This window comes from Piliocolobus tephrosceles, chromosome 8 (genome assembly GCF_002776525.5).
Source record: "Piliocolobus tephrosceles isolate RC106 chromosome 8, ASM277652v3, whole genome shotgun sequence".
Classification (NCBI taxonomy): domain Eukaryota; kingdom Metazoa; phylum Chordata; class Mammalia; order Primates; family Cercopithecidae; genus Piliocolobus; species Piliocolobus tephrosceles.
Window position 1 is genome coordinate 84,499,515 of NC_045441.1, and position 27,772 is coordinate 84,527,286.

The 27,772-nt window shown below is 35.1% G+C and overlaps 1 protein-coding gene across 2 annotated transcripts in view; it reads right to left on the bottom strand.

Moving 5' to 3' along the window:
• Positions 1 to 27,772, bottom strand: part of RUNDC3B (RUN domain containing 3B) — a 191,054-nt gene that overhangs the window by 38,571 nt on the left and 124,711 nt on the right. For both annotated transcript variants that reach the window (XM_023226644.2, XM_023226645.3), the window contains exon 8: positions 22,060 to 22,217. In XM_023226644.2, the coding sequence (XP_023082412.2) occupies positions 22,060 to 22,217 (158 nt within the window). The remainder of the gene's footprint in view (positions 1 to 22,059; positions 22,218 to 27,772) is intronic.

Consider the following 27,772-nt stretch of genomic DNA (forward strand, 5'->3'; position numbering starts at 1 on the left):
GAAAGTCACCAAAGATAAAGGTGTTAAATACACTCTAACCCCTGACTCCCTTAGGAAAAGCAGGAAAACAGAGTTGCCTACCTCCAGCTTCTCTTTACTACTTTGAAAGAGCTAAGAGCTATCTGACAGATGCTATCTGTTTATTGTTGGTCCTTGCCCTCTACTCAACATAAACTCTATAAGGGTAGAAACTATATGTTTAATTCATTCTTGAATCACAAGCACCGAGAACTGGGCCTGACTCACCATACTTTCTCAATAAATATCTGTTAATAAAACAATATCAGAGAAGTTACAAAAGCAATTTAATACCAAGAGGAGTAAAGAGAATTTATTCTTCTTTATTCAATTAAAGCTTCCTGGAATTAGAAAATGCATATATAGCTTGTGAATATCCTAACTTTTTCATAATGTTAATATTAAAATGTTCTTCATTCATGTGTTATTTTCAACTTTAGACACAGTCATGGGATAAAGATTTACTTTATATAACTTTACGATTATTTCCCCTTAAAGAAAACATAATGAAAGAAGCAAACTTAAAAGGAGACACATGTACAAAAATTATAAGTTATTTACTCATTTACCAACGAAATATTCTTGCCCAAGAAGTTAAACGTAAATCTAACCAAGTCTCTGAAAGCAGCAATGGTTTTCAAACCTGGTTGCACTTTAGAACTTGACACTATCCTTTAAGAAGAAAGAGACATTAATGAGTAATTCAGAACTTAAAAAAAATGAAGTGACTCATTATTTTCCCCATTTTAAAATGTAAAATAAACCCTGGCTCCTTACAGGAGTGAATGATGCAGGTGTGGGGCACCAAATATACAAGATGAACTTGGGATATCTTGTGCTAGAAAGTAAGAGTTATCAAAAACAAATGGTTCATATTAGAAGGACGCAAGATTCAACATGAAGGGGCTTCAATTAGACAAAAACGGGGCAATTTGAGCATCATAAATAAAAAGAAATGTAAGTGATAGAAGCACAATAAAAACATTTCTACTATAATGCAGGAACAAAACAAAACAAACAAGAAGTGTTTTGCAGTATCATACAGAAAATGGGTGGCCTATGGGGAGGTCAGGATCAGAAGATGACAATTCAAGACCTAATCATCTTTCTAACTAGAACACAGAGGAAAACAATAACAATCCTAATAAAATTACAAACTCAAATTTAAAAGGTTTGTTAAATTCCTATATAGAAAAGAAATATTGCAATAAATCTCGATTTTAACAACAACAAAGTAAAAGCCTTTGATATAAGAGAGTAAGGAAGGGTTGAGGATGCTGGGGGGTTGAGGCTTGCCATGAAGGCAAGGGAAAAATGCACAAAGATGGAGTAAATACAGAGCAAGCACCTTCAAGTCTTAGCTAAATGAAACCAGTGGAATGTAAGGTGATCATGTACAATGAAAGAATGCCATCTGTTGGTGGCTTGTAGTATTTGATTGTATTCGTGTATTTTGCATTCAGCTGGTGTCACTTGTTGAGACACATTAACATATGAATCAAGGGATTTCCTTGCTACACTGACATCATCCCTTTATTTATAAATCTTGTGTAAGTTAATTTGCATTGTAAAAGAATTCTAATTGTAACAAGTTCAAAATAATAAAAGAATGCAAAAGAAACAAAAATCATCATCTCATTAGAAACCATTAAAAAGAAGCAGGACATCAGTGTCTTACTCTAAAACTTAACAATATTCCATAAGAACTGAATTTCAGGTCAATCACCAAAAAACCCTAACTGATGAGGCAAAGTTCTTCTTTATAGTTAATTCCAGCCAATAAGTATGAAATGACTAACAGCTGGGAAATCACCCTTTACAAACCCTAATTAATCAACTGCTTTAGGCAATGCTAACCCATGGTTTAAGCCATTAAATGAAAGGCTGACAGGAACTTTTACATAGGAGAAACTAAGCTGTCACCACCTGAATCCACTGCCTGATCTTATAATCACTAAAAGTGGGACAACCAGTGTGCCTCACAATATGATACAATGTGAAGTCCACAGCATCGTCTACAAAATACTCCTGCTAAAAAAATTTAAACTTAAATTTAACCCAGTCCCATACAGCAGCAGTTCTCAGCCCTGATTGCCCATCAGAAACACCCAGAAACTACTTTAAAAGTTTAATTTTCTAGTACCCATATTAAAGAGAAACAAATTTTAATAATGTACTTATTTAACCAAATCTACTCGGGATAATATTTTACAATACGGTCTATATATAAAGTTATTCATATTTTCTAGCCTTTAAACTCTGCTCCTTTACAGCTATGTCCCCAACCTTTTCAGTTACTGATGTCACAAAATTACACCTTTATACACTTTGTGCCCCCAAACATAAACTAATATTACTTTTAAACACATTAGTCCCATAAATTATGTAGAAAACAAAATGTGGAGTTACAAACCAAATTAGCTTTTAGACTAGTAATTGTTTTCATTAAATGTATTAGTATCTTAAATCAAAAGAAAACAAAAGTTGAGTTACAAACCATTGTCACACTACTACAGGATTTTATAATTATCCATGGTATATCCTTATTGATATATTTATTTCTTCATACAGCTTTAAATTACAGTCTGGTGTTCTTTAATTTTACCTTGCAGGACTCCCTCGTGCAAGGCAGGTCTAGTAGTAATGAACCTCTTCAGCTTATATTTACCTGGGAACACCTTAACTTCTCTCTCATTTTTGAAGGGCAGTTTTGCTGGCTATAGGAAACATGGTTGACAGCTTTTTTCTTTTAGCACATTGAAAAATTTGCCCACTGCCTTCTGGCCTCCAGAATTTCCTTCTTTTAAAAACTTTTGTTGGTACAGAGTAGATGTTATGTATTTATGGGGTACATGAGATATTTTGATACAAGCACACATTGTGTAATAATCACATCATGAAGAATAGGGTATCCATCCCCTTAAACTTTTATCCTTTCTGTTACCAGCAATCCAATTTTACTTTTAGTTATTTTTAAATGTAAAATAAGATTAGTATTGACTATAGTTAATCTGTTGTACTATCAAACACTAGGTCTTATTCATTGTAATTATTTTTGTTTTACTCATTAACCATCCCCACTTCCACCCCCAAACCTCTTCACTACTCTTTCCAGGCTTTGGTAACCATCCTCCTACTCCCTATGTCCATTAGTTCAATTGTTTTTATTTTCATATACCGAAAATGTGATAACATGGAATATTTTTCTTTCTGTGCCTGGCTTATTTCACTTAACACAATGACCTCCAATTCCATCCATGTTGTTGCAAATAACAGGATCTCATTCTTTGTTATGGCTGAATAGTACTCCATTATGTATAAGTACCATATTTTCTTTATTCATTCATCTGTGTATGGGCACTTAGGTTGCTTCCAAATCTTGGCTATTGTAAATCATGATGCAAAAACATGGGAGTGCAGATATTTCTTCAATATATTGATTGCCTTTCTTTTGGGTATATGCCAAGGGGTGGGATTGCTGGATCATATGGGGTAACATTATTTATTTTTATTTATTTATTTTTTTTGGAGACAAAGTCTCACTCTGATGCTCAGGCTGGAGTGCAGTGGTGTGATCTTGGCTCACTGCAATCTCTGCCTTCCAGGTTCAAGCAATTCTCCCTACCGCAGCCTCCCAAGTAGCTGGGACTACAGGCATCCGCCAACATACTTGGCTAACTTTGTTTTTCCTTTTTTGTATTTTTAGTAGAGACGGGGTTTCCCCATGTTGGACAGGCTGGTCTCAAACTCCTGATCTCAGGTGATCCACTTGGCTTGGACTATTAAAGTGTTGGGATTACAGGCGTGAGCCACCATGCCCAGCCATTATTTTTAACTTCTTGAGGAACCTCCAAACTGTTCTCCATAGTGGTTGTACTAATTTACATTCCCACCAGTGGTGTACAAAGGTTTGGTTTACTCCACATCTTTGCCAGCATTTGTTATGCCTATCTTTTGGATAGAAGCCATTTTAACTGCGGTGAGATGGCATCTCATTGTAATTTTGATTTGCATTTCCCTGATGATCAGTGATGTTGAATACCTTTTCATATGCCTGTGTGCCATTTGTATGTCTTCTTTTGAGAAATGTAAATTCAAATCTTTTGCCCACTTTTTAATCAGATAATTTGATTTTTTTCCTATTGAGTTGTTTGAATTCCTTATATATTCTGATTATTAACCCACTGTCAGATGGATAGTTTGCAAATATTTTCTCCTACTATGTGAGTTGTGTCTTTATTTTGTTGATTGTTTTCTTTGCTATGCAGAGGTTTTTTAACTTGATGTGATCTCATTTGTCCATTTTTGCTTTGGTTGCCTATGCTTGTGGGACACTATTATTCCAAGGCCCCGACCAATTTCCTGGAGAGTGTCTTCAAAGATTTCCTGTAGGAGTTTCATAGTTTGAGGTCTTAGATTTAAGTATTTCATTGATTTTGATTTGATTTTTGTATATGGTGAGAGATACAGGTCTAGTTTCATTCTTCAGCCTATGGATATCTGGTTTATTTATAGAAAACACTGTATTTTTCTCCAGTGTATGTATTTGGCAACTTTGTCAAAAATAGATCCCTGTAGGTGTGTGGATTTTTTTCTTGGTTGTCTATTCTATTCCACTGGTCTACATTTTTTAAATGTCAATATCATGCTGTTTTGGTTATGATAGCTCTGTAGTATAATCTGGTCAGGTAATGTGATTCTTCCATGTTCTTTTTGTTCAAGATACTTTAGCTATTCTGGGTCTTTTGTGGTTCCATATAAATATTAGGATAATTTTCTATTGCTATAAAGAATCTCATTGGTATTTTGATAGGAATTGCATTTAATCTGTAGGGTACTATGGACATTTTAATAATATTGATTCTCCCAATAATTCCAATGAACATGGAATATCTTTATATATATATATATATATTTTAAGTCAGACTCTGGCTCTGTCATCAGGCTGGAGTTCAGTGGTATGATCTCAGCTCACTGAAACCTCCACCTCCTGGGTTCAAGCGATTCTCCTCCTTCAGCCTCCTGAGTAGCTGGGACTACAGGTGTGTGCCATCATGCCCAGCTAATTTTTGTATTTTTAGTAGAGATGGGGTTTCACCATGTTGGCCAGGATGATCTTGATGTCTCGACCTCGTGATCCGCCTGCCTCGGCCTCCCAAAGTGCTGGGATTACAGGCGACAGCCACTGTGCCTGGTCTGTTTTACAGTTTTTACTGTAGAGATCTTTCACTTCTTTGGGTAATTCCTAGGTATTTAATTTATGGCTATTGTAAATGGGATTACATTTCTTTATTTCATTTTTAGATAATTCATTGTTGGCATATAGAAATGTTCCCAATTTTTGTATGTTGATTTTGTATCCCGCAACTTTACTGAATTTATCAGTTTTAATAGTTTTTTGGCAGAGTCGTTAGTTTTTCCAAATATAAGATCGTATCATCTGCAAACAAGGATAATTGGACCTTTTTCTTTCCAACTTGGATAACCTTTGTTTCTTTCTCTTCTCTGATTGCTCTAGCTAGGACTTCCAGTACTATTATTGAATAACAGCAGTGATAGTAAATATCCATGTGTGCTCCAGATCTTACAGGAAAGGTTTTCACTTTTTCCCCATTCAGTATGACACTAGCTGTGGATCTGTTTTATGTAGCTTTTATTATTTTGAGGTATGTTCCTTCTCAAAAAACTCAGTGTTTTGAGTGTTTTTTAAAATCATGAAGGAATGTTGAATTTTATCAAATGCTTTTTCAGCAATGATTGAAATGATTATATGGTTTTTTAATCCTTCATTCTGTTGATATAATGTATCACACTGATTGCTTTGCATATGTTGAACCATCCTTATATCCCTGAGATAAATCCCACTTGGTCATGATGAATGATCTTTTTAGTGTATTGTTGAATTTGGTTTGCTAGTATGCTTTTGAGGATTTCTGCATCAATATTCTTCAGAGACATTGGCCTGTAGTTTTCTTTTTTTGATATATCTTTGTCTGGTTTTGGTATCACAGAAGGAATTTGGAAGTATTCCTTCCTCCTCTATATTTTGAAATAGTTTGAGTAGGATTGGTATTAGTTCTCCTTTAAATGTTTGGTGGAATTTAGCAGTGAAGCCATTGGGTCCTGGGGTTTTCCTTACTATGAGACTTTTTATTAAGGTTTAAATCTCATTACTAGTTATTGGTCTGTTCAGGTTTTGGATTTCTTCATGGTTCAATAATAGTAGGTTTTATGTGACTAGGAATTTATTCATTTTCTCTAGATTTTCCAATTATTGACATACAGTTGTTAATAGTAGCCACTAATGATCCTTTGAATTGCTGCAGAATCAGTTGTAATGTCTTCTCTCTCTAATCTCTGATTTTATTTATTTGGGTCTTCTCCCTTTTTTCTTCATTAGTCTGGCAAGGGTTTGTCCATTTTGCTTATCTTTTCAAAACAACTTTTTCTTTAATCAATCTTTGGTATAGTTTTCATTTCATTTCAATTTCATTTATTCTGCATTTTATTATTTCTTTTCTTCCATCAATTGTTTTGCTTTTGCCTTTCTAGTTCTTTAAGAAGCATCACTAGGTTATTTATTTGAAGTTTTCCTTCTTTTTTGATATAGGAACTTATAGCTATGAAGTTCCCTTGTAGGACTGCTTTCAATGTATCCCATAGGTTTTGATACGTTGTGTTTCCATTAACATTTGTTTCAATAAACTTTTTCATTTCCTTCTTAATTTCTTCCTGACCTGTTGGTCATTCAGGAGTATATTAATTTCCACGTGTTCGTACAGTTTGCAAAATTTTCTTGTTATTGATTTCCAGCTTTATTCCATTGTGGTTAGAGAAGATGCTTGATATTATTTCAATTTTTTTGAATGTTTTAAGATTTGATTCGTGACTTAACATATGGTGTATCCTTGAGAATGATCCATGTGCTAAGGAAAAGAATATGTATTCTGCAGCCATTGGATGAAATGTTCTGTAAATATCTATGAGATCCATTTGGTCTATAGTGCAGATTACATCCAATGTTTGTTGATTTTGTATCTGAAAGATCTCTCCAATGCTGAAGGTGGGGTGTTGAAGTCTCCAAATATTATTGTATTCAGGTTTATCTCTCTTTTTAGCTCTAATAATATTTGCTTTACATATCTGAATGCCCCAGTGATGGCTGCACATATATTTACAAATATTATAGCCCCTGACTGAATTGGCCCCTTTATCATTAAGGACTTTCTTTGTCTCTTCTTATAGTTTGGGTTGGAATCTATTTTGTCTGATGTAAGTATAGCTACTCCTGCTCTTTTTTCAGTTTTCATTTGCTTGGAATATCTTTTTCCATCCCTTAATTTTCATTCTGTGTGTATCTTTATAAGTAAAGTGTGTTTCTTATAGATAACAGATCTTTGGGTCTTGTTTTTTTCATCCATTAAGCCACTCTATGTCTTTTCGTTGGAGAGTTTAGTCTCTTTACATTCAATGTTGTTATCTATAAGAAGGGGATTACTCCTGTTATTTTGTTGTTTTCTGGTTGCTTTGTGGTCCTTTCTTTCTTCTTTCCATCCTTCCTGTATTCCTTTTTGTGAAAGTGATTTTTCTCTGGGGTTATGGCTTAATTTCTTGCATTTTATTTTTTGTGTATCTGTTTTATGTTTTTCAATTTGTAGTTACCATCAGGCTTCCAAATTCTGTCTTATAACCAATTATTTTAAACTGATGACATTCATTACATAAACACACACACACAAGCAAAAACTAATAAACACTCTACAATTTGATTTACCCCCTGCTTTTTACATTTTTGTTTCTCTTTATGTCTTACTGTACTATGTCTTGAAAAATTCTTGTAGTTATTATTTTTTATTGGTTCATCATTTAATCTTTTTACTTAAGAGTGGTTTGCATACCACAGTTATAGTGCTATAATAGTCTGTGTTTTTCTGTGGCTATTGCCAGTGAGTTTTTTACCTTCTGATAATTTCTTCTTACTCATTAACATCCTTTTCATGCAGATGGAAGATCTTCCTCTAGCATTTGTGGTAGGACAGGTCTGGTGTTAATGAAATCTCTCAGCTTTTGTGTGTCCAGGAAAGTCTACTTCTCCTTCATGTTTGAATGGTATTTTCATTGGATATAATACTTTATGATAAGTTTTTTCTTTCAGTACTTTAAATATGTCATGCCACTCTCTTCTGACCTGTAAGGTTTCCACTGAGAAGTCTGCTGCCAGACACATTGGAATTCTTTGGATGTTATTTGTTCCTTTTCTCTTGCTGCTTTTAGGACCCTTTCTTTATCCTTGATCTTTGCAAGTTTATTAAATGCCTCAAGGTAGTCTTCTTTGGGTTAAATCTGCCTGGTGTTCTATACTTTCCTGTATTTGAATACTGACATCTTTCTCCAGGTTTGGGATGTTCTCTGTTATTATTCCTTTAAATAAACTTTCTAACCCAATCTCTCTGTCTACCTCCTCTTCAAGGTGAATGACTCTTAGATTTGCCCTTTTGAGGCTATTTGCTAAATCTTGTAGTTGTCCTTTATTCTTTTTCTATTTTTTTGTCTTCTGACTCTGCATTTTCAAATAGCCTGTCTTCGAGCTCACGAATTCTTTCTTCTGCTTGATCAATTCTGCTATTAAGAGACTCTGATGCATTCTTCAGTATATCAGTTGCATTTTTCAGCTGTGGAATTTCTGTTTCTTTTTAATTATTTCAAAGTCTTTTTAAATTTATGATAGAATTCTAAATTACTTACCTGTATTATTTTAATTTCTTTGAGTTTCCTCAAAACAGCTATTTTGAATTCTCTGTCTGAAAGTTCACATATCCTTATTTCTCCAGGACTCCATGTTGATTTATTTAGGTAGTCCAGTGAAACTATGTTTTCCTGGATGGTCTGATGTTTGCAGACATTTGTCAGTCTTGGGGCATTGAAGAGTTAAGTATTTATTGTACTCTTTGCAGTCTGGGCATGTTTGTGCCCATCCTTTTTGAGAAGGATTTCCAGGTAGTCAGTGGGAGTTGGGCCCCAAGCCCAATAACACTGTGGTTTTTGCAGACTCATAGAGGTACTGCCTTAGTGGTCTTAAGGGAGGAGACCACCCCTCATATTGTCTTATGCCCAATTTCTGCCTCCAAAGAAAGAAGAAGTAAAAACTAAAAGGCAGAAATGAAATCCACAGGCAGACAGCCCGGTGCCATACCCTGGGCCTGATAGTTAAAGATCGACCCTTGACCTAATTGGTTCTGTTATCTACAGATTACAGACACTGTATAGAAATGCACTGTGAAAATCCCTATCTTGTTTTGTTCCAATCTAATTACCGGTGCGTGAAGTCCCCAGTCACATACCCCCGATTGCTCAATCAATCAAAACCCTCTCGCACCCCCTTAAGAGTTGTGAGCCCTTAAAAGGGACAGGAGTTGCCCACTCGGGGGCTCGGCTCTTGAGACAGAAGTCTTGCCGATGCCCTCGGCTGAATAAACCCCTTCCTTCTTTAACTCGGTGTCTGAGAGTTTTGTCTGCCGCTTGTCCTGCTACAGTCTTGGATAAGATCTGGAAGAATTCTCTGGATTACCAGTAAAAGACTATTGTCCTTTTCCCTTACTTTCTCTCAAACAAACAGGGTCTCTCCCTGTGTTGAGCCACCTGGAACTGGGGGTGTGGTGATGGAAGCCCTCCTATGGCCACTATCACTGGGACTGCACTAGGTCATACCTGAAGCTAGGACAGCACAGGGTCTCACCCAAGCACTGCTGCAACCACTACCAGACTACCACCTATGTTCACTCAAGGCCCTAGGGTTCTAGGATCAGCAGATAGTGAAGGCAGCCAGGCTTGTGTCCTTCCCTTCAGGGCAGTAAGTTGCCTGGGCCCTGGGTGGGTCCAGAAATGCTGTCTGGGGGCCAAGGATGGCAGTCAAAAACCTTAATAATTTACTTGATGTTCTATTCTACTGAGAGAAAGCTGGCACTTAAACCACAATACAAAGTCATTCTTGCTCTTTCTTCAGGCGGAGGAAATACTATCAATATCAAATTACTACTCTTTCCTGTTGTAATATCTAATTTCCGATTAATACCCAAGGAAGTGCAACAGAACATGGTTTTACCTTTCTGGGGCTTAGCATTTTTCTCTTCTGGATACATTTTCTTGAATTTTCATCCATGTATGGACAGTAGATTATGTACTACATATTAACATGATTTTAATTTTAAATTTTAATAAGAATTATTACCTGCCAAAATGTACACATGACCAGATGAGTAGGAACTGTTATAATCTGTCCATTGTAGTATCATTGTACTGTTGTTAGGATTCATACCACTCATCTTAAACTTGTGCATCAGAATGGCATAGTATCACTGACTTGTAGTTTGCAGGCTGATAGATCATGCCATCAGTACTCACTATGAACTACACCAAATTGGCTTTTCAACTGTAACAATGGCCTAGTTTTAACAATGAATTATTCTTTACTTATATTTCACTATGAGTGACACTTCAGTTTCTTTACTAGGAAACCATATAGGACAGGTTACTGTTGCCATAATCTTTCAAACCATAAAGAGAAAAAACATTCATTAGCTAACTAGGAAAACAAAATAGAAAACAATTATTGGTGTTAAATATGACAAATGTGTTCAAGCTTTGCACACTGTTCTGTGGCTATTTATTCCTGAGGTTGGAATGCATGTTTTACAAAGAATCATTTGTACAACAGATCATCTATCTGAAGGTCTATACCTCTAGATGTTGACAAAACCCCTCTCTTATATGTGGCACCCTTCAAATAACAATGTGATTGATGATGTTAAATCTACTTCAGGAGATTTTGAATCCGATGTAAAAAGAGAACATGCCTTATTATTGTCAATATTCTCAACTACTTGGCAATCTCAGGTACAAAGTATACATTTAAATATACATTTACTGAAAAATACTAAATTCAAAACTGAAGTTTTTCCACCAATTAGCATAAATCATTTTGACAGTAAAGTTTTGAAAAGGCCATAAACAGAATATATTTTTTAATCTTTTAACAAGCTTCTCATATACTGATCCAAAGTACAACTGGTACTTTAAGCTTGTTTATATTTCTTTTATGGAATAAAATTTAATAGATAAATAAGAGTTAAAACAGTTACTGGAGCAAAATAAAGTCAAGTTGTACACAGATTTCCATAAAACTATAAGAACCAAAGTCTAGAATAATGCCATATCTCCCACTGAAATTATACTATTATTACTAATCATAATAGGAGAAGATTGAAATGATTCAACGCTTAAAATATTCTACCCAACAAAATCTTTTTCTCTTTGTTTTGGACACAGTGTCTCACTCTATTACCCAGACTGGAATGCACTTACACCATCATAGTTCCTCCCAAAAAACTAGGACTACAGGCACACAGCACCACATCCAATTAATTTTTCGAATTTTGTAGAGATGGGTCTTGCTGTGTTTTCCAGGCTGGTCTTGAGCTGCAGGTCTCAAGTGATTCTCTCGCCTTGGCCTCTCAAAGCTCTGGGATTACTGGCATGAGCCACTGTGCTTGGTCCACCATAATCTTAATCATTAAAATATACCTTTGTCAATGCCTTTTAAACTACTTTAAATTAATATTGCAGCAAACATATGACTGACAAAAAGAATTACAGTTACAAGTGATATCTGTTAAGAAGTAAACAAATATGTCTTACTCACATGCATGGTATATACAAATCTATACCATTATTTTAAAGATTAATCCCATTGCCATTTGGAAATCAGAACTCAAAAGTGAGTTTCTTGGAACTTGGGGATAATATGATAGAGTCAAAATTCATTGTTTGATACTTAGCATTTTGACATAAGGTTTTAATTTTCTACTTATCTCCCTGAGTGAATTTATGAAGGAGATTTTAAGGTTTCCATAAATAAAAGCAGAGGAATAAACCTTCTTTGAATGGCTTTTTTTAAATATACCTAACACCATTTAATACTCATAATGATTCACAAAGTAAGTATGTTATCTCTGTTATACAGATGAAGAAACAGAGGCTCCAAAACATTAAGAGCTCACAACTAGAAAGTGTAGAAATCTTTCAGATTTTCAAGAGAGCTTTAGAATGTTCCTATAATACTCCATACTAACTTGTACTCTGTTGCCCAAACTACAAAATGTATAGATTTTATGAGTATTCAAAGATGCAATAAGAAAGCACTTTAACAGTAATTCAAAATACATCTAATCATCAAGAAATTCATAAAAATAAGTGACTCAGGATTTAAATTGCCCAGGAAAAAAAAATCAACACAATATAGAAGCAAATATTACATGCCTCACATTCTATCTGTCAGTATTCCTTCTCTGGCCTTTTCCTTTATAACTTTAATTTTCTCAGGGCTACTTTTTATCTTCTCAGGACTAACAAAGGAAATTTCAATGCTCAACTTTGATTATAGGCCTTCTTGACAGTTGATTTTTTAAGAAAATCTCAGCAAGATAAGGACAAAACATGTTCACTCTTTCACTATAGCTGCAAAAATATCCACACCATTCTGCATTTCTTAAAGCTGATTCTGATAAAGTAGTGAATTGTGGACATTCACAAAGAAATGTATCTTATGCTCCTGTTCAGTATCCTTGAAAGTGGTTTTTGTACAAAAGAATCTTTTAAGACACCAATTTATGCCTTATGCCTGTCTAGAAATTGAAGCCATACTGTATGAAAGTAGATCTTTAACCCCTAAACTCAAGAAAATAGTCTAATTCTCATCAGTAGCCATAATTTTTTTGTTGCTCTAGTAATAGTTAATTAAAATTAAAGATATTAAATTAAAGGTATTAAAGACAATTAAAAGCTTCCTTTGCAAAAATCAAGAGGATCAATGGCATTCTTATATCCAGAAATAGACAAAATCATAACTCAGTTAGATGAATTTCTCAAACTTAAAAGTTTGAAAGTCTTTGTTTCCTTTCAATTATCCAAAGTAAGATAAATGTGATCCATTTAAATTTAATTCTTCAAATGAAAATATCTCTTGAAAAAATAAAGTGATTTCATAATTATTTTTATGTTAAAAGCATTTAAACTACCAGTATTGCTTGCAAAAGAAAAATGAAACTATCTTCTTAATATTTTAATTATAAAATTATAATTTTAGATAACCAGAAATCTGGTTTTTAATAACCAGAAATCTCTACTATTTGGCTCTTGATATTTTTCTCCCTGCTAATGGAAGCAAGGGGGTTAAGAAAGGTCTTAACCTCTTCCCTACCCAGTGATGCCCCATAGGACAAACTCTCTTTAAAATACCATACAAAAGAAGAAAAATATGTAAACATAATTCTTTTTTTTGACATAATTATTTTCATCAAGATACAAATTCCTAAAAAATATTAAACTTTTTTGCTCCTTAATAAAACTTTCTAACTTAAAAAAAATCATCTTTTATATCTACTTAGTCTTAAAGTATCTCATTATAAAATAACACTGGAAGGAGGAAGTGGAGCTGGGCTGCCACTGGGACAGTGTCTGCAGAGTCCAATTCTAGGAAAGTTTTTAGGAGGGAGGGGACAAGATAGCCAATTAGATATACCCAGGAAACACATCTCCCTTCAAGAGAAACCAAAATATCAAGTAAACCATCACATTTCAAACAGATTGTTTGAGAGACAACACTGAAAGTTGAGAGAGACGTGATGCAGACACCAAGGCTGAAGAGGAAGCTGGAAAGCCTGCATAGAATCTCTTAACACAAGGACTGGCTCTTGGTCCTGAACAGAGCCAAAGTAAGGGGAGAGGGAAGGAACTACAGAACACCACACCTCTGGGATCCTAACTATAAAAGATCCCACAACCCACACAGACATTTGGATCAGCAAACGAATTGCCCACAGAGTATGCAAAGGCAGAGCTCAAACCTGTGCAGAGCTCAGAAGGGTTGGTGGAACATGAGACAGCTACAGCAAAATGCAACCGTATGTTTCCATCCCCCAAGCCTCTCCATCTTGCTCTGAGTAACTGTAGCACCTACTGACTGCAGAGCCAGAGGAGAAAGTAGGGCTCCCTTTCTCATGCGATTGGGCAAGGCTGATCCACATGTTCCCTTGTCTTCCAGCTTCTCTCAAAGCTACCTGCCTCACCATTCCTGTAAGAGGGTGCACAGAGCACAGCCTCCACTGCTCCACCTGAGTGTTTTGCCAGTGACCAGGGAGCAGTTTAGCTCCCCCAGCACAGCTGGTGTTCAATCCCATGGGGCCAGAGGTCAAAGCTGCAGGCCCAGTCCCAACCTCCCAGGGTTGGAGTACACTGCCCAGGGTTTCAGAATTGAGATTTGTGGTTAGAGCTCTAGTGAGGAGGGAGCCCCCACTCAGAACAGAAACAGGGAGGCGTGAGTTCATGTGCCGCCAAGGGAGCTGGGCATCCTTCCCTCCCCAAGACCAGCCTGGGAAGGGTTCAGTCTGTTGGCCAGTCGCACCTTCTACTTGAGGGAGCCCCATGGCCTGGAACACCTGGGATAGCCCAGCAATTTCAGCACAGAAAGCTTGGGACAAATCTAGCTGGTTAGGTCTGTTCCTGGGGCAGACACTGGAGGGAGATCTGCTTGGGGGATCCCACAGCCATCTGCCAGGCTAAAAACCCTAGGCTGCAGGCACCACACAAGCTATACATCTGTGGCACCAATACCCTGCCTGGGGATCCTCTGCCCTTGATCTGGTTCATCATCAAACCACCAAAAGACATATCTCACAACCTACTCTGACTCTGCCAAGCTCAGAGGACCAGTGGGTCCCCAGGGAGTTGTGAGTCTTTGGTGATCTAAGCTTCAGCTTGAGCTGTCCCTAAGGGAGGGGGTGTGCAGCCAACCAGGGTCCCCCTTAGGGCTAAGGGAAGCATAGGCAAGACATCCATGATTGGAGGGGTTCCCCCAATACCTAGGAACAGGCTTAGTGAGGGGGTAATCTTCTACCCTGCAACAACATTTTCCCCCTACCACATCTCCCCTCACCGCATCTCCCCTACCACCACATCTCCCCCTCCCCAAAGCACTGCTATGAAGGCACTCAAATACAAAGGAGGCTTATAGCTGAGTAAGCATATCTTCCAGCCCTTACTCTTAAATGCCATCTACTGTATCACAGCCTGAATTACACCACCAAACAAAAATAAATTCCTTTAGCACACAATGCCTGTAAAACCCAACGAGGAAACTAGCCCAAACTAAGGAACCCATACAGAACCTTGGCCCTCTGAAAAGACCCAAAAACAAAGCCAACCAACTATACACAACAGTCGAACCCTCAAGGGATAAAAGAAAATGAAAACAAGCCCCATCCAAATGTGAGCAGTTTATAAAAGAAAAAGAAACACTAGCCCCTCAGCTGAGATGAAATCAGCACAAGAACTCCAGCAATTCAAAAAGTCAGAGCATTTCCTTACCTCTAAAGGATCACACTAGCTCCCCAGCAATGAATCCTAATCAGATTGAAATATCAGACATGACAGACATAGAATTTAAAATCTAGATGGCAAGGAAACTTAACAAGATTCAAAAGAAAGTTGAAATCCATTTCAAGGAAGCCAGTGAAATGATCTAAGAGTTGAATGACAACATAGTCATTTTAAGAAAGAACTAAAGTGAACTCCTGGAACTGAAAAATTTCCCTAATCTCACTAGATAGGTTGGCATATAAATTCAAAAAAAATTCATAGAACCTTTATGAGATACTATACAAGATGACCACCCCCAAGACACAGAATCTTCAGACTTTCTAGGTCAATGTGAAAGAAAAAAATCTCAAAGGCAGCTACAGAAAAGGGTCATATCACTTACAAAGGGGATACTATCAGGCTAACAGTAGACCTCCCAACAGAAGCTATACAGGCTAGAGGAGACTGGGAACATATTTTCAGCATTATTAAAGAAAAGAAATACCAGTCAAGAATTTAAAGGCCGGGCGCGGTGGCTCAAGCCTGTAATCCCAGCACTTTGGGAGGCCGAGATGGGCGGATCACGAGGTCAGGAGATCGAGACCATCCTGGCTAACACGGTGAAACCCCGTCTCTACTAAAAATACAAAAACTAGCCGGGCGAGGTGGCAGGCGCCTGTAGTCCCAGCTACTCGGGAGGCTGAGGCAGGAGAATGGTGGGAACCCGGGAGGCGGAGCTTGCAGTGAGCTGAGATCCGGCCACTGCACTCCAGTCTGGGCGACAGAGCGAGACTCTGCCTCAAAAAAAAAAAAAAAAAGAATTTAATATCCCACCAAACTAAGCTTCATAAAAGGAAATGTATAATATTTTCCAGACAAGCAATCACTAGAGAATTCATTACCAATAGACCAGCCTTGCAAGAGATACTTGAGGGAGTTGTAGACACAGAAATGAAATAACAATCTGTATTACCATAAAAACACACTTAAATACACAGCCTGCAGACCCTATTGAGACTACACAATCAAGACTACAAAGCAACTAGCTAACAGCACCAGGATAGGATCAAAACATCACATAGCAATATTAACCACGAATGTTAATGGTCTAAATGCCCCACTTATAAAACACAGAGAGGCACGGTGGCTAATAGAACAAGACCCAATCACCATCTGCTATCTTCAAGATAACCATCTCACATATAATGAAACCCACAGGCTCAAAGTAAAGACATGAAGAAAGATCTACCATGCAAACTAAAAACAAAAAAGAGGAGGGGGTCCTATTCTTATATCAGATAAAACATACTTTAAAGAAACAACATTAAAAAAGGACAAAGAAGGTCATTATGGTCATTACATAATGATAAAGAGTTCAATACAACGAAAAGACTTAACTGTCATATACACACACACACACACATGCACGCACACGCGTGCGCGCGCACACACACACACTCTGACATTGGAGCACCTAGATTCATAAAGCAAGTACTTCTAGACCTACAAAAGACTTAGTCACACAATAATAGTAGTGGACTTCAACACCCCATTGACAGCATTACATGGATCATTAACACAGAAAACTAACAAACTCTGGATGTAAATTTGACTTGTCCAATTTGACATCTAAAGAATACTCCACCCATCAACCACACAATACACTTTATTTTCATCTGCACACTGAACATATTCTATGTTTGACCATATGCTTGGCCATAAAGCAAGTCCAAATAAAATTTTAAAAACCTGAAATCATACCAAGCATATATGTGAACCACAGTGGAGGAAAAATGGAAGTGAACAGCAAGAAAATCTCTCAAAATCACACAATCACATTGGCATCAATGTGATTACACCTGAATAACTTTTGGGTAAACAATGAAGTTAAGACAGAAATTTAAAAATTCTTTAAAATAAATGAAAAAGAGATACAACATACCAAAATCTCTGGGATGCAGCAAAAACAGTGTTAAAAGTTTTTATCAGTAAATGTCTACATCAAGAAGTTAGAAAGATCTTAAATCAACACTCTAACATCGTACCTAGAGGAACTAAAAGAACAAAAATAAACTAACCCCAGAGCTAGAAGAAGAAAACAAATAACTGAAATCAGAGCAGAATTGAACAAGACTGAGACACAAAAACCTATTCAAAGGATCAATAAAACCAAACATCATTTCTTTGAAAGGATAAACAAGATTGATAGACTGTTAGCTATTATCAAAGAAAAAAAGAAAGAAGATCCCAATAAGCACAATGAGAAATGACAGAGTTGACATTACAACTAATCCTACAGAAATATAAAATATCTTCAGAGACTATTACGAACAGTTTTATGCACACAAACTAGAAAATCGAGAGGAAATTGATAAATTGCCAGAAACACACAACCTCCCAAGATTAAACCAGGAAGAAACTGAGAACCTAATCAGAGCAATAAACTCTGAAACAGTTATAAGAAACCTATCAACTAAGAAAAGTCCTGGAGCAGATATATTCACAGTTGTATTCTAGCAGATATACAAAGAAGAGCTGGTGTCAATCCTACTGAAACTATTTCAAACTATCAAGAAGGACGGACTCTTCTGTAACACATTCTAGGAAGCCAGGATCATCTTGATACCGAAATGAAAGACACAACAAAAAAGGAAAACTTTAGGCCAGTATCCCTAATGAACACAGAGGCAAAGATACTCGATAAAATACTACCAAACTAAATCTAGCAGCACCTCTAAAAGTTAGTTAACTACGATCAAGTAGGCTTTATTCCCAGGATGCAAGGATGGCTAAAATAAGCAAATCAATAAATGTGATTTACCACATAAACGAAATAAAAAACAAAAACCATATGATCACATCAATAGACATAGAAAGCGCTTTCAATAAAATCCAACATCCCTTCATGATAAAAACCCTCAAAAAACTAGGTATTGAGGGAATGTATCTTAAAATAATAAGAGCCATCTAAGACAGACCTACAGCCAACATCACATTGAACAGGCAAAAGCTGGAAACATTCCCCTTGGGAGGTGGAAGAAGACAAGGACACCCACTCTGGCCACTCCTATTCAACACAGTACTAGAAGTCCTAGCCAGAGCAATAGGAAAAAGAAATAAAAAGCATCCAAATTGGTAAAGGAGAAATCATATTGTCTCTCTTTCCTAATGATATAATTATATGCCTAGAAAACCTTGACAACCTCCTGATGATATAATTATATACCTAGAAAATCTTGACAACCACCAACAAGCTCCTAGAACTGAAGAACAACTTCAGTAAAGTTTCAGGGTATAAAATCAATGTATAAAAATCAGTTGTACTTCTATACACCAATAACGGTCAAGCTGAGAGTCACCTCAAAAACACAATCCCATTTACGATAGCCACACATGCACAAAATACCTGGGAATATATCTAAGCAATTAGGTGAAAGATCTCTACAAGGAGAACTACAAAACATTGCTGAAAGAAATGACATAAACAAATGGAAAAACATTCCATGCTCATGAATTGGAAGAATCAATACTGTGAAAATGACCATATACTGCCCCAAGCAACCTACAGAACAAATTGCATGATTGAATGCAATACCTATTAAAATACCAGCATCATTTTTCAGAGAATTAGAAAAGAAATCCTAAAATTCATATGGAACAAAAATAGCCAAATCAATCCTAATAAAAAAAAAAAAAACAACAAAGCTGGAGGCATCACGTTACCCAACTTTAAACTATATTACAAGGATGGCTACAGTAACCAAAACAGAATGATACCATTACACAAACAGACACAAAGTCCAATAGAACAGAACACAGAACCTAGAAATATAGCTACATACCCACAATCCATCTTATCTTTGACAAAGTTGACAAAAATAAGCAATGGAGAAAGGACTCTCTATTCAATAAGTGGTGCTGTGATAGCTGGGTAGCCATATACAGAATAATGTAACATATGGAAAAGAATTTATGACTAAGTTCTCGAAAGCAATTACAACAAAAACAAAAATTGACAAGTGGGACCTAATTAAACCAAAGAGCTTCTACACAGCAAAAGAAACTATCAACAGAGTAAAGAGACAACCTACAGAAAGAGAGAAAATACTCACGAACTACGCATCCAACAGATGTCTAACATCTCGAACCTGTAAGGAACTTAAATCAACAAGAAAAAAACAAATAACCCCAGTAAAAATTGGGCAAAAGACATGAACAGATACTTAAAAGAAGACATACAAGCAGCCAACAAATGTGGGAAAAAAAGCTCAACACAATAATCGTCAGAGAAATGGAAATCAAAACCATTCTGACACTAGTCAGAGGGCTATTATTAAAAAGTTGAAAAACAACAGATGCTGATAAGGCTATGGAGAAAAGGGAATGGTTACACTCTATTGATGGGAATGAATTAGTTCAGCCACTGTGGAAAGCAGTTTGGAGATTTCTCAAAGAACTTAAAACAGAATTACCATTCAACCCAGCAATACCATTACTAGGTATATATCCAAAAGAAAATAAATTGTTCTGCCAAAAAGACATGTACTCCTATGTTAATCACAGCACTACTGACAATAGCAGAGTCATAGAATCAACTGAGGAGCCCATTCACAGTCAATTGGATAAAGAAAATATGGTACATCAACACCATGGACTACCATGCAGCCATAAAAAAGAATGAAATCATGTCCTTTGCAGCAACATGGATGTAGCCAGAGGTCATTATCCTAAGTGATTTAATGCAGAAACAGAAAACCAAATACCTCATGTTCTCACTTATAGCTGGTAGTTAAATATTCGGCACACGTGGCCATAAAGATGGCATTATTAGACACAGGGGACTACGAGAAGGGAGAGGAAGGATGGGGGGTAAGGGTTGAAAAACTACCTATTGGGTACTATGCTGACTACCTGGGTGACAGGATCAATCACATCCCAAATCTCAGCATCATGTAACATACCCATGTAACAAACCTGCAAATATACCTCCTGAATCCAAAATAAAAGTTGAAATTTGTAAAGTATCTACTTATAAATTATGCATTAATTAATTTATAAGGAACAGAAGGAATAGCAGTAACTATACAGAAGAGAAAAACATCGTACCCAAATGATTAATATTAATATCATTAATAAAGGTCCAACAGACTATGTGCCTCTGGGTGTTCATATCCCCAATAGAACATAACTACTTATTTTGTAATCCAGCCAATAATGGACAAGCTCATTCTAATCATAAGGAAAAAGTAAACAAACACAAATTAAGGGGCATTCTATAAGAATTCTAGCTAGTTTTCTTTAGAAATATCAATCTCATGCAAGAAAAAGACTGAAAACTGTTTTAAGTTTAAAGTAGCTGACAACCACATGCAAACAGAATCCTGAATTGGACCCAGTACCAAAGAAATAAAATTTGTAGTAAGGGACATTATTTAGACATTTGACAAAACTAGAAAATGAATTATAGGTGAAAGTACATCAATTTAAATATCTTTAATTGACAACTGAACTATGATCATATAAGGGAATATTTTAGTTCTTAAGAATGACACTGAAGCAGTAAGGAATGAAGGACCATAATGTATGCAACCTCTCAAGTGGTTAAAAAATGTATATGTGTTTAGGGAAAGGAACAGAATTATAAGACAAATGTGACAGAATGTTGAAAATAATGAATCTAGGAAAGGTCATATGGGAATTCTTTGTACTGTCCTTATAACTTTTCTGAAAATTTGAAATTACTTCAAAATAAAAAAATTTAAATTATTTTTTAAGATTACATATTAATATGTGAAAATTTTCACAATAAACAATTGAACAAAGCAAGCCTGACAAAATACAAAGTACAAGCCTGACAAAGTACAAGTGCTTTGAACAGTGACAAGAGGCTTGTACCAGAAAGTAGCTCCATATACTGCTTTCTTCATCAAAAAAAAGTCTTGCTATTAAAAAATAACTCAGCTATCCTAAACTCTGCTTAGTGACATTCTGGCACAACCTAGTAACAGTTAATGTACCAGCACTATACTTTGAGTAGCACTAGTCTAAATACCATCTATTTATAATCAGTCAATCAATAACTACTTTAAGAATTATACATACGCATTTGGAATAATATACACCAAGTTATAACCAGTTTATGCTGGGTAACACAACTGAAGGTAATTTTTACTCTCTTCTTGTATTTTCTTATTCTTATTCTTTTTTTTTTTTTTTTTGACAGAGTCTTGCTCTGTCACCCAGAATGGAATGCTGTGGCTCAATCAGACATATGCCACCATGCCTAGCTAATGTTTTATATTTTTAGTAGAGATGGGGTTTTGCCACATTGCCCAGGCTGGTCTCTAACTCCTGGGCTCAAGCAATCTGCCCAACTCAGCCTCCCCAGTGCGGGGGATTACAGATAGGAGCCACTGCACCTGGCCTCTTCTTGTATTGTTTTAAGTTGCTGAAATTAACATGGATTACTTTTGTAATAACAAAAACAAAAGTAAACTTTCAAAAAATGTGTAGGTGAAAAAGAATTAACAAGCAATCAGATTTACTGGAATTTGCCTCCTATATTAAAACATGACATTTTGTCTTAATGTTTACATACTACCAACATTTTTCTAAAAGGCTTGTACTTACAGCTGATCTTGAAGCTCCACAATTATATATTCTAATTGTTCCTTCTCCAGTTTATGGGCCAGATCAGAATCTTCAATCCTTTGAAGTAGTATTTTATTCTGGGAGACAGATTCAGATAGTTGGTTCTCTCGAAGTCGTAAGAGTTCTTCAAGGTAACCCTGGAAATCCAGTATCATCAAGATATAGCAACTGCAAAATTCTAATACATATCCTGAAGATAAATCCTGAGTAGCTTAAATGCTATTCCTATTTATATTGTAATGAAACAATTTCAAAGCATTACTGACAAATTAGTAAAAAATTTATTTTAATTGAATATAAAAATTTAACATATATTCTCCATTATTTAAAACTCTTCTCTGAAGTTTGAGAAACTAATTTGATGTAAAACTTAGTTAAAACATTGTAATTCTAAGCTTCAAAACAACTGCATGACTCCTAGCTTCAAAATACAGACCTAAAAACAGAATAACCAGTTAGAAAGTTGCCTCTTTGTGATTATTTTTCAAAAACACATAGACATTAACATTTTAGCATTAATATGTTAGTGAGAGGTAGTACAATGTTTTGGTTAGGCCTGCCGGCCTAGTGTCATATTCCAGTTTTACCACTTATCAGCTACGTGTCCTTGGGCAAGTTACTTAAGCTCTCTGTGCCACAGTTTCACCATCTAAAAAAGTACGACCCATCAGAGTACCCTAGTTGGTAGGATTAAATGAATCAATACAGGTAAATTGCTTGGAACAGTGTCTAGTACACTGCATGCTATGTATAATTACTAGCTATTATTATTGGTAAACACGTAATAGGATATAAGACTTTTTGGAATGATCTCTTAACCTTTTACTCTTTACTTTTTCTTTGTCCTTCTGCCCTGCTTTCTGGGAAACCTTATTGAATTTATCTTCCAACCTTTTGTACTAAATTTCTGAATTCAGGAAATCATATTTTTAATTTTCAAAAGCTCTTTCCTGTTTTCTGATTGTTCTCTTCCCATGGCATTTTATTCTTTTTAGTTGCAATGTACTTTGAAATTCCTCTAAGGATTTTTAATTAGAATCTTTTTAAAGTATTCTTCTATTACATGTTACCCTATTCATGTGTCATTAATAAACTTTCACTTATTTTAGATTTATGATACATGTTAAGAGTAGTTAATACTATTCTTCAAGAGCTTATTTTTCATATTTTTTCCTGATAATTCTCAAATGTTTTTCTATAATAAAATCTCAGAAGTTAAATTTTTATAAATGAATATTTCATATATATACAGCTTAATATAAACAATATATATTCATAAACATTAGTAATTAAAGAATACTCACATATCCACCACCTAGATTAATCACCAATACTTTAAAAGCCAATATAATGCCTTCCTTGATTGTCTCCTCTGCAAAGGTAACAATACCCTAGATTTGTATTTATCATCTCTTTACTTTTCTTTCCAGTTTTACTATAAATATGTGTCATCTTAAACAATAAGTTGTTTAATTTTGCTTGGTTTTGTCAATATCCTTTTGAAAATGTTTTGTCTATATTGATGAGTCTAGCTATAGTTCATTTGCTCTAAAAACTGTATAGTATTCCATTGTATGAATATTGCAGTTTATTCACTCTTCTGTCACTGTTCTCTCAATGACCATTTGGATCACTTTAGGTTTTTCTTATTATAAACAATATTGCTGTGAACACACTCTGTTATGTCTCCTGGTATGCACATCCAAGGAGATATATCTAGGAGGAGAATTCCTAGGATATAGGCCGTGTATATCTTCACATTTACTAGATATTGCTATTGATATTGCCATTGTAGTAATCGTTCTTACTACTGGTTTTATACTAATCACATTCCCACTTGACACTATATTCACATGATCTTATGTTAGTATAAAAGTTATACTGGGATTCATTAAATTCATTGAAAACTATTCCTTCTTTTCCTATTCTCAGGAACAGTCCATATAAAATAGGGATCACTCATACAGTTGAGTGCCACTTAATGATGGGGATATGTTCTGAGAAATGTGTTGCTAGGCCATTTTGCCATTATATGAACATTACAGAATGTACTTACACCAACCTAGATGGTACAGTCTACTACACACCTAGGCTAGATACTATAGCCTATTGTTCCTAGGCTACAAACCTGTACAGCATGTTACTATACTGAGTACTGTAGGCAACTGTAATACAATAGCAAGTATTTATATATCTAAACATAGAAAAGGGACAGTAAAAATACGGTATAAAAGATTTTTTTTTTTTTTAAAAAAAAGGCACAACTATGTAGGCCATTACTGTGAAATGGAACTTGCAGGACTGGAAATTGCTCAAAGTGAGTCAGTGAGTGGGTAGTTAGTGAATGTAAAGGCCTACAACTACAGTACCCTACTGCAGACTTTATAAACACTGTACACCTAGCCTACACTAAATTTATTTTTATGTTTTCTTTCTTCAGTAATAAAATTAAACTTAGTTTACTCTAACATTTTTACTTTACAAACTTTTAAAAATCTTTTTGACTCTTTTGTAATAACAGTTTAAAACATATATTGTACAGCTATACAACAATATTTTCTTTTTAACATCCTTATTCTAGAAGCTTTTTTTCTATTTACACATTTAAAAACTTTTTAACTTTTTAAACTTTTTCATTATAAATGAAGACACAAACACACACATTAACCTAGGCCTACACAGGGTCAGGATCATCAATATCACTGTCTTCCACTTCCACCTCTTGTCCGACTGGAAAGACTTCAGAAGCATTAATACATGGAGCTGTCATCTCCCATGATCACAATGCCTACTGCTGGACTACCTCCTAAAAGACCTGCCTGAAGCTGTTTTACACTTAATTTTTTTGTTTTTTAAGTAGAAGCAGTACACTAAAAAATAATTACTAAAAAGTATTGTATAGTAAATATGTAAACCAGTAACAGTATTTTATTATCAAGTATTATGTACTGTCCATAATTGTATATGCTAGTTTTTAATGACTGGCAAGGAAAGAGGTGTATTTACACCAGCATCACCACAAACACATGAGTAATGCATTGTGTTACAACATTACTATGGCTACATCACTAAGTGATAGGAATTTTTCATCTCCATTATAATCTTATGGGACCACCTCATATACATGACCCATTGTTGGCCAAAACATTATTATGTAGTGCATGACTGTATTTGGTAGACTCACCAAAACAATACATGATAGTTTTTTTTGGTGGGTGATTGGATAGATTTTAAACTACTTATTCAATTTGTTAAATGGCTATATATCTATCAGTTTTGATAAACAGTATTTATAAAAATTCTTTGTTTTGCAAAGTATTATCATAAAATTATTTAAATATTCTCTAATAATTATTGGGAGGGTTTCTCCCACATTTATGCTGTGCTGTCTATTCTTCCATTCTTAAGATTATCTGTGCCTTAATTTAAAAAAAAAATTATTCTAGCTAGAATGTCTATTTCATTAATTTTTGCAAATAATTATCTCTTGGTTTTGTTAATTATGTTTCTTTGTTTTTTACTTCACCTATATCTGTTATTTTATTACTTTCCTTCTTTTTGAACTGGTTTGGTTGCTCTTTGACTACTTCTTGGATACTTATCTCTGTAATTTTCATTGTTTCTTTTCTAAATATCTAAGTATTTCTACAAGTACTATACAAGTTGTGTGGCAACTTACAACGGTTAGTATGCATTATTTTCATTCTCATTCATTTTAAAGTATTCTATTTCATCAATTTTTTGACCTATAATTTAGACAATTTTTTCTTTAATTTCATGGGTCGCATGTGGGTGGTGCTAAACTTTTTGTATTGATATCTAACTTTACTGCACTATTCACATGACCTTATATTAATATAAAAGTTATACTAAAATGATAATATTGTATCATTTCTTTGGTATTTGTGGACATTTGTTTTGTGACTTAGTGTGCTCCATTAAAAAATTGGCTGGGTGCAGTGGCTCATGCCTGTAATACCAGCACTTTGGGAGGCCGAGGTGGGCAGATCACTTGAGGTCAGGAGTTAGAGACCAGCCTAGCCAATGTCATGAAACCCCGTCTCTACTAAAAATACAAAAATTAACCAGGCATGGTGTCACATGCCTGTAGTCCCAGGTACTTGGAAGGCTGAGGCAGGAGAATCACTTGAACCCAGGAGGTGGAGGTTTCAGTGAGCCAAGATTGCACCACTGTACTCCAGCCTGGGTGACAAAGCAAGACTCCACCTCAAAAACAAAAACAAAAAACAAAACAAAACAAAACAAAAAAAACACTATAGCTGTTCCATATATGCTTGAAAAGGTTATATATTCTAATTGTTAACATTTAATATATTTTAGATCAGGTTTATTAATTGTGTTACTGAAGTTCACTACATCCGTTCAATCTATAAATTACTCTGAAAGACATTAAAATTTCTTATTATAATTATGGAATTACCAATTTATTCTTGACATTTAATTAATTTTTGCTTTATATTTTCATGGATATATTGTTAAATATATGTAAGTTCAGCACTGATATATGTTCTTGGTGAATGCTTACTTTAAAAAGTAAGCATTATTAAGACTAAAGAAAGACACTGCCTTTTAAAAAAATGTTTCCGCCTTAATGTCTACATTTAATGATATTGACATAGAATTCTTTTAGTTAGTATCTGTCTAGTATATTTACTCCCCTAGTTTCAACTTTTTATGTCATTATATGTTATGTGTCTTTCTTATCAATAGCATAGAGCTAAATTTTATAATTATTTTTCAATAAATCTAAGAGTTTATCTTAACTGGCAAGTTTCTGCCATTTACTTTTATGGTGGTGTTGACGCTTCTGGTTATATGTAATTTGCATTTTTTGTTCTCTTTTCACTATCCTTATTTTTTCTAATGTGTTCCCTTCTATTATACTGATCAATCTTTCCTTATTTCTTTTCTTTCCCTCTACTAGTTTGAAAATTAAACATTCTACTTCTCTTAATTGCAACTTCTAAATGTTAATTTTGGAAACAGGCACACACATTTAAAAATGTCTCTAACTTCCTTCACTATATTACAAAGACCTCGAAAGACTAGCTCAAAAGACTACTCAAAATTCATCACTTTTTAATTATTTCACCATATTTTAATTATTATCTATGTTCTTATGGTCATTTACATCTATTTCATCTATCTTAGTAGAAATACTATGTAATGGTGTTCTACTGTGCATCTCTCACTCTTTCTGATGTTTTTCAGTCAGTGTTTTAGTTCTGCTCTGCATTCATACTCCCAGTGGTGGTCTGTAGCTGGCTTGTATAGGCTCTCAAGAACTGACTGTTAAATTTCAGAAATTTAACTCAGTTGTAAAACATTGCTGTTATTAAAAATTAAATTATATAAATTTACAACTCAGTAAATTATATTAAACACAAAGGCAATAACTACTCAAAATTCATCACTTTCTAATTATTTCACCATATTTTAACTATTATTATCTATGTTCTTACAGTCATTTACATCTATTGCATCTATCTTAGTAGAAATACTATGGAATGGTGTTCTACTGTGCATCTCTTCCCAATTTTGCATTCAGTGATGTTATATTGGTAGCTTTAAATTGGCCATGATGGGAGTATTTATCCCAGAAAAATTGGCAAACACTACAATTGAGGGCTTCTGTTTCCATCTCCTCTAAAAGAGCCAGTTAAACATATTT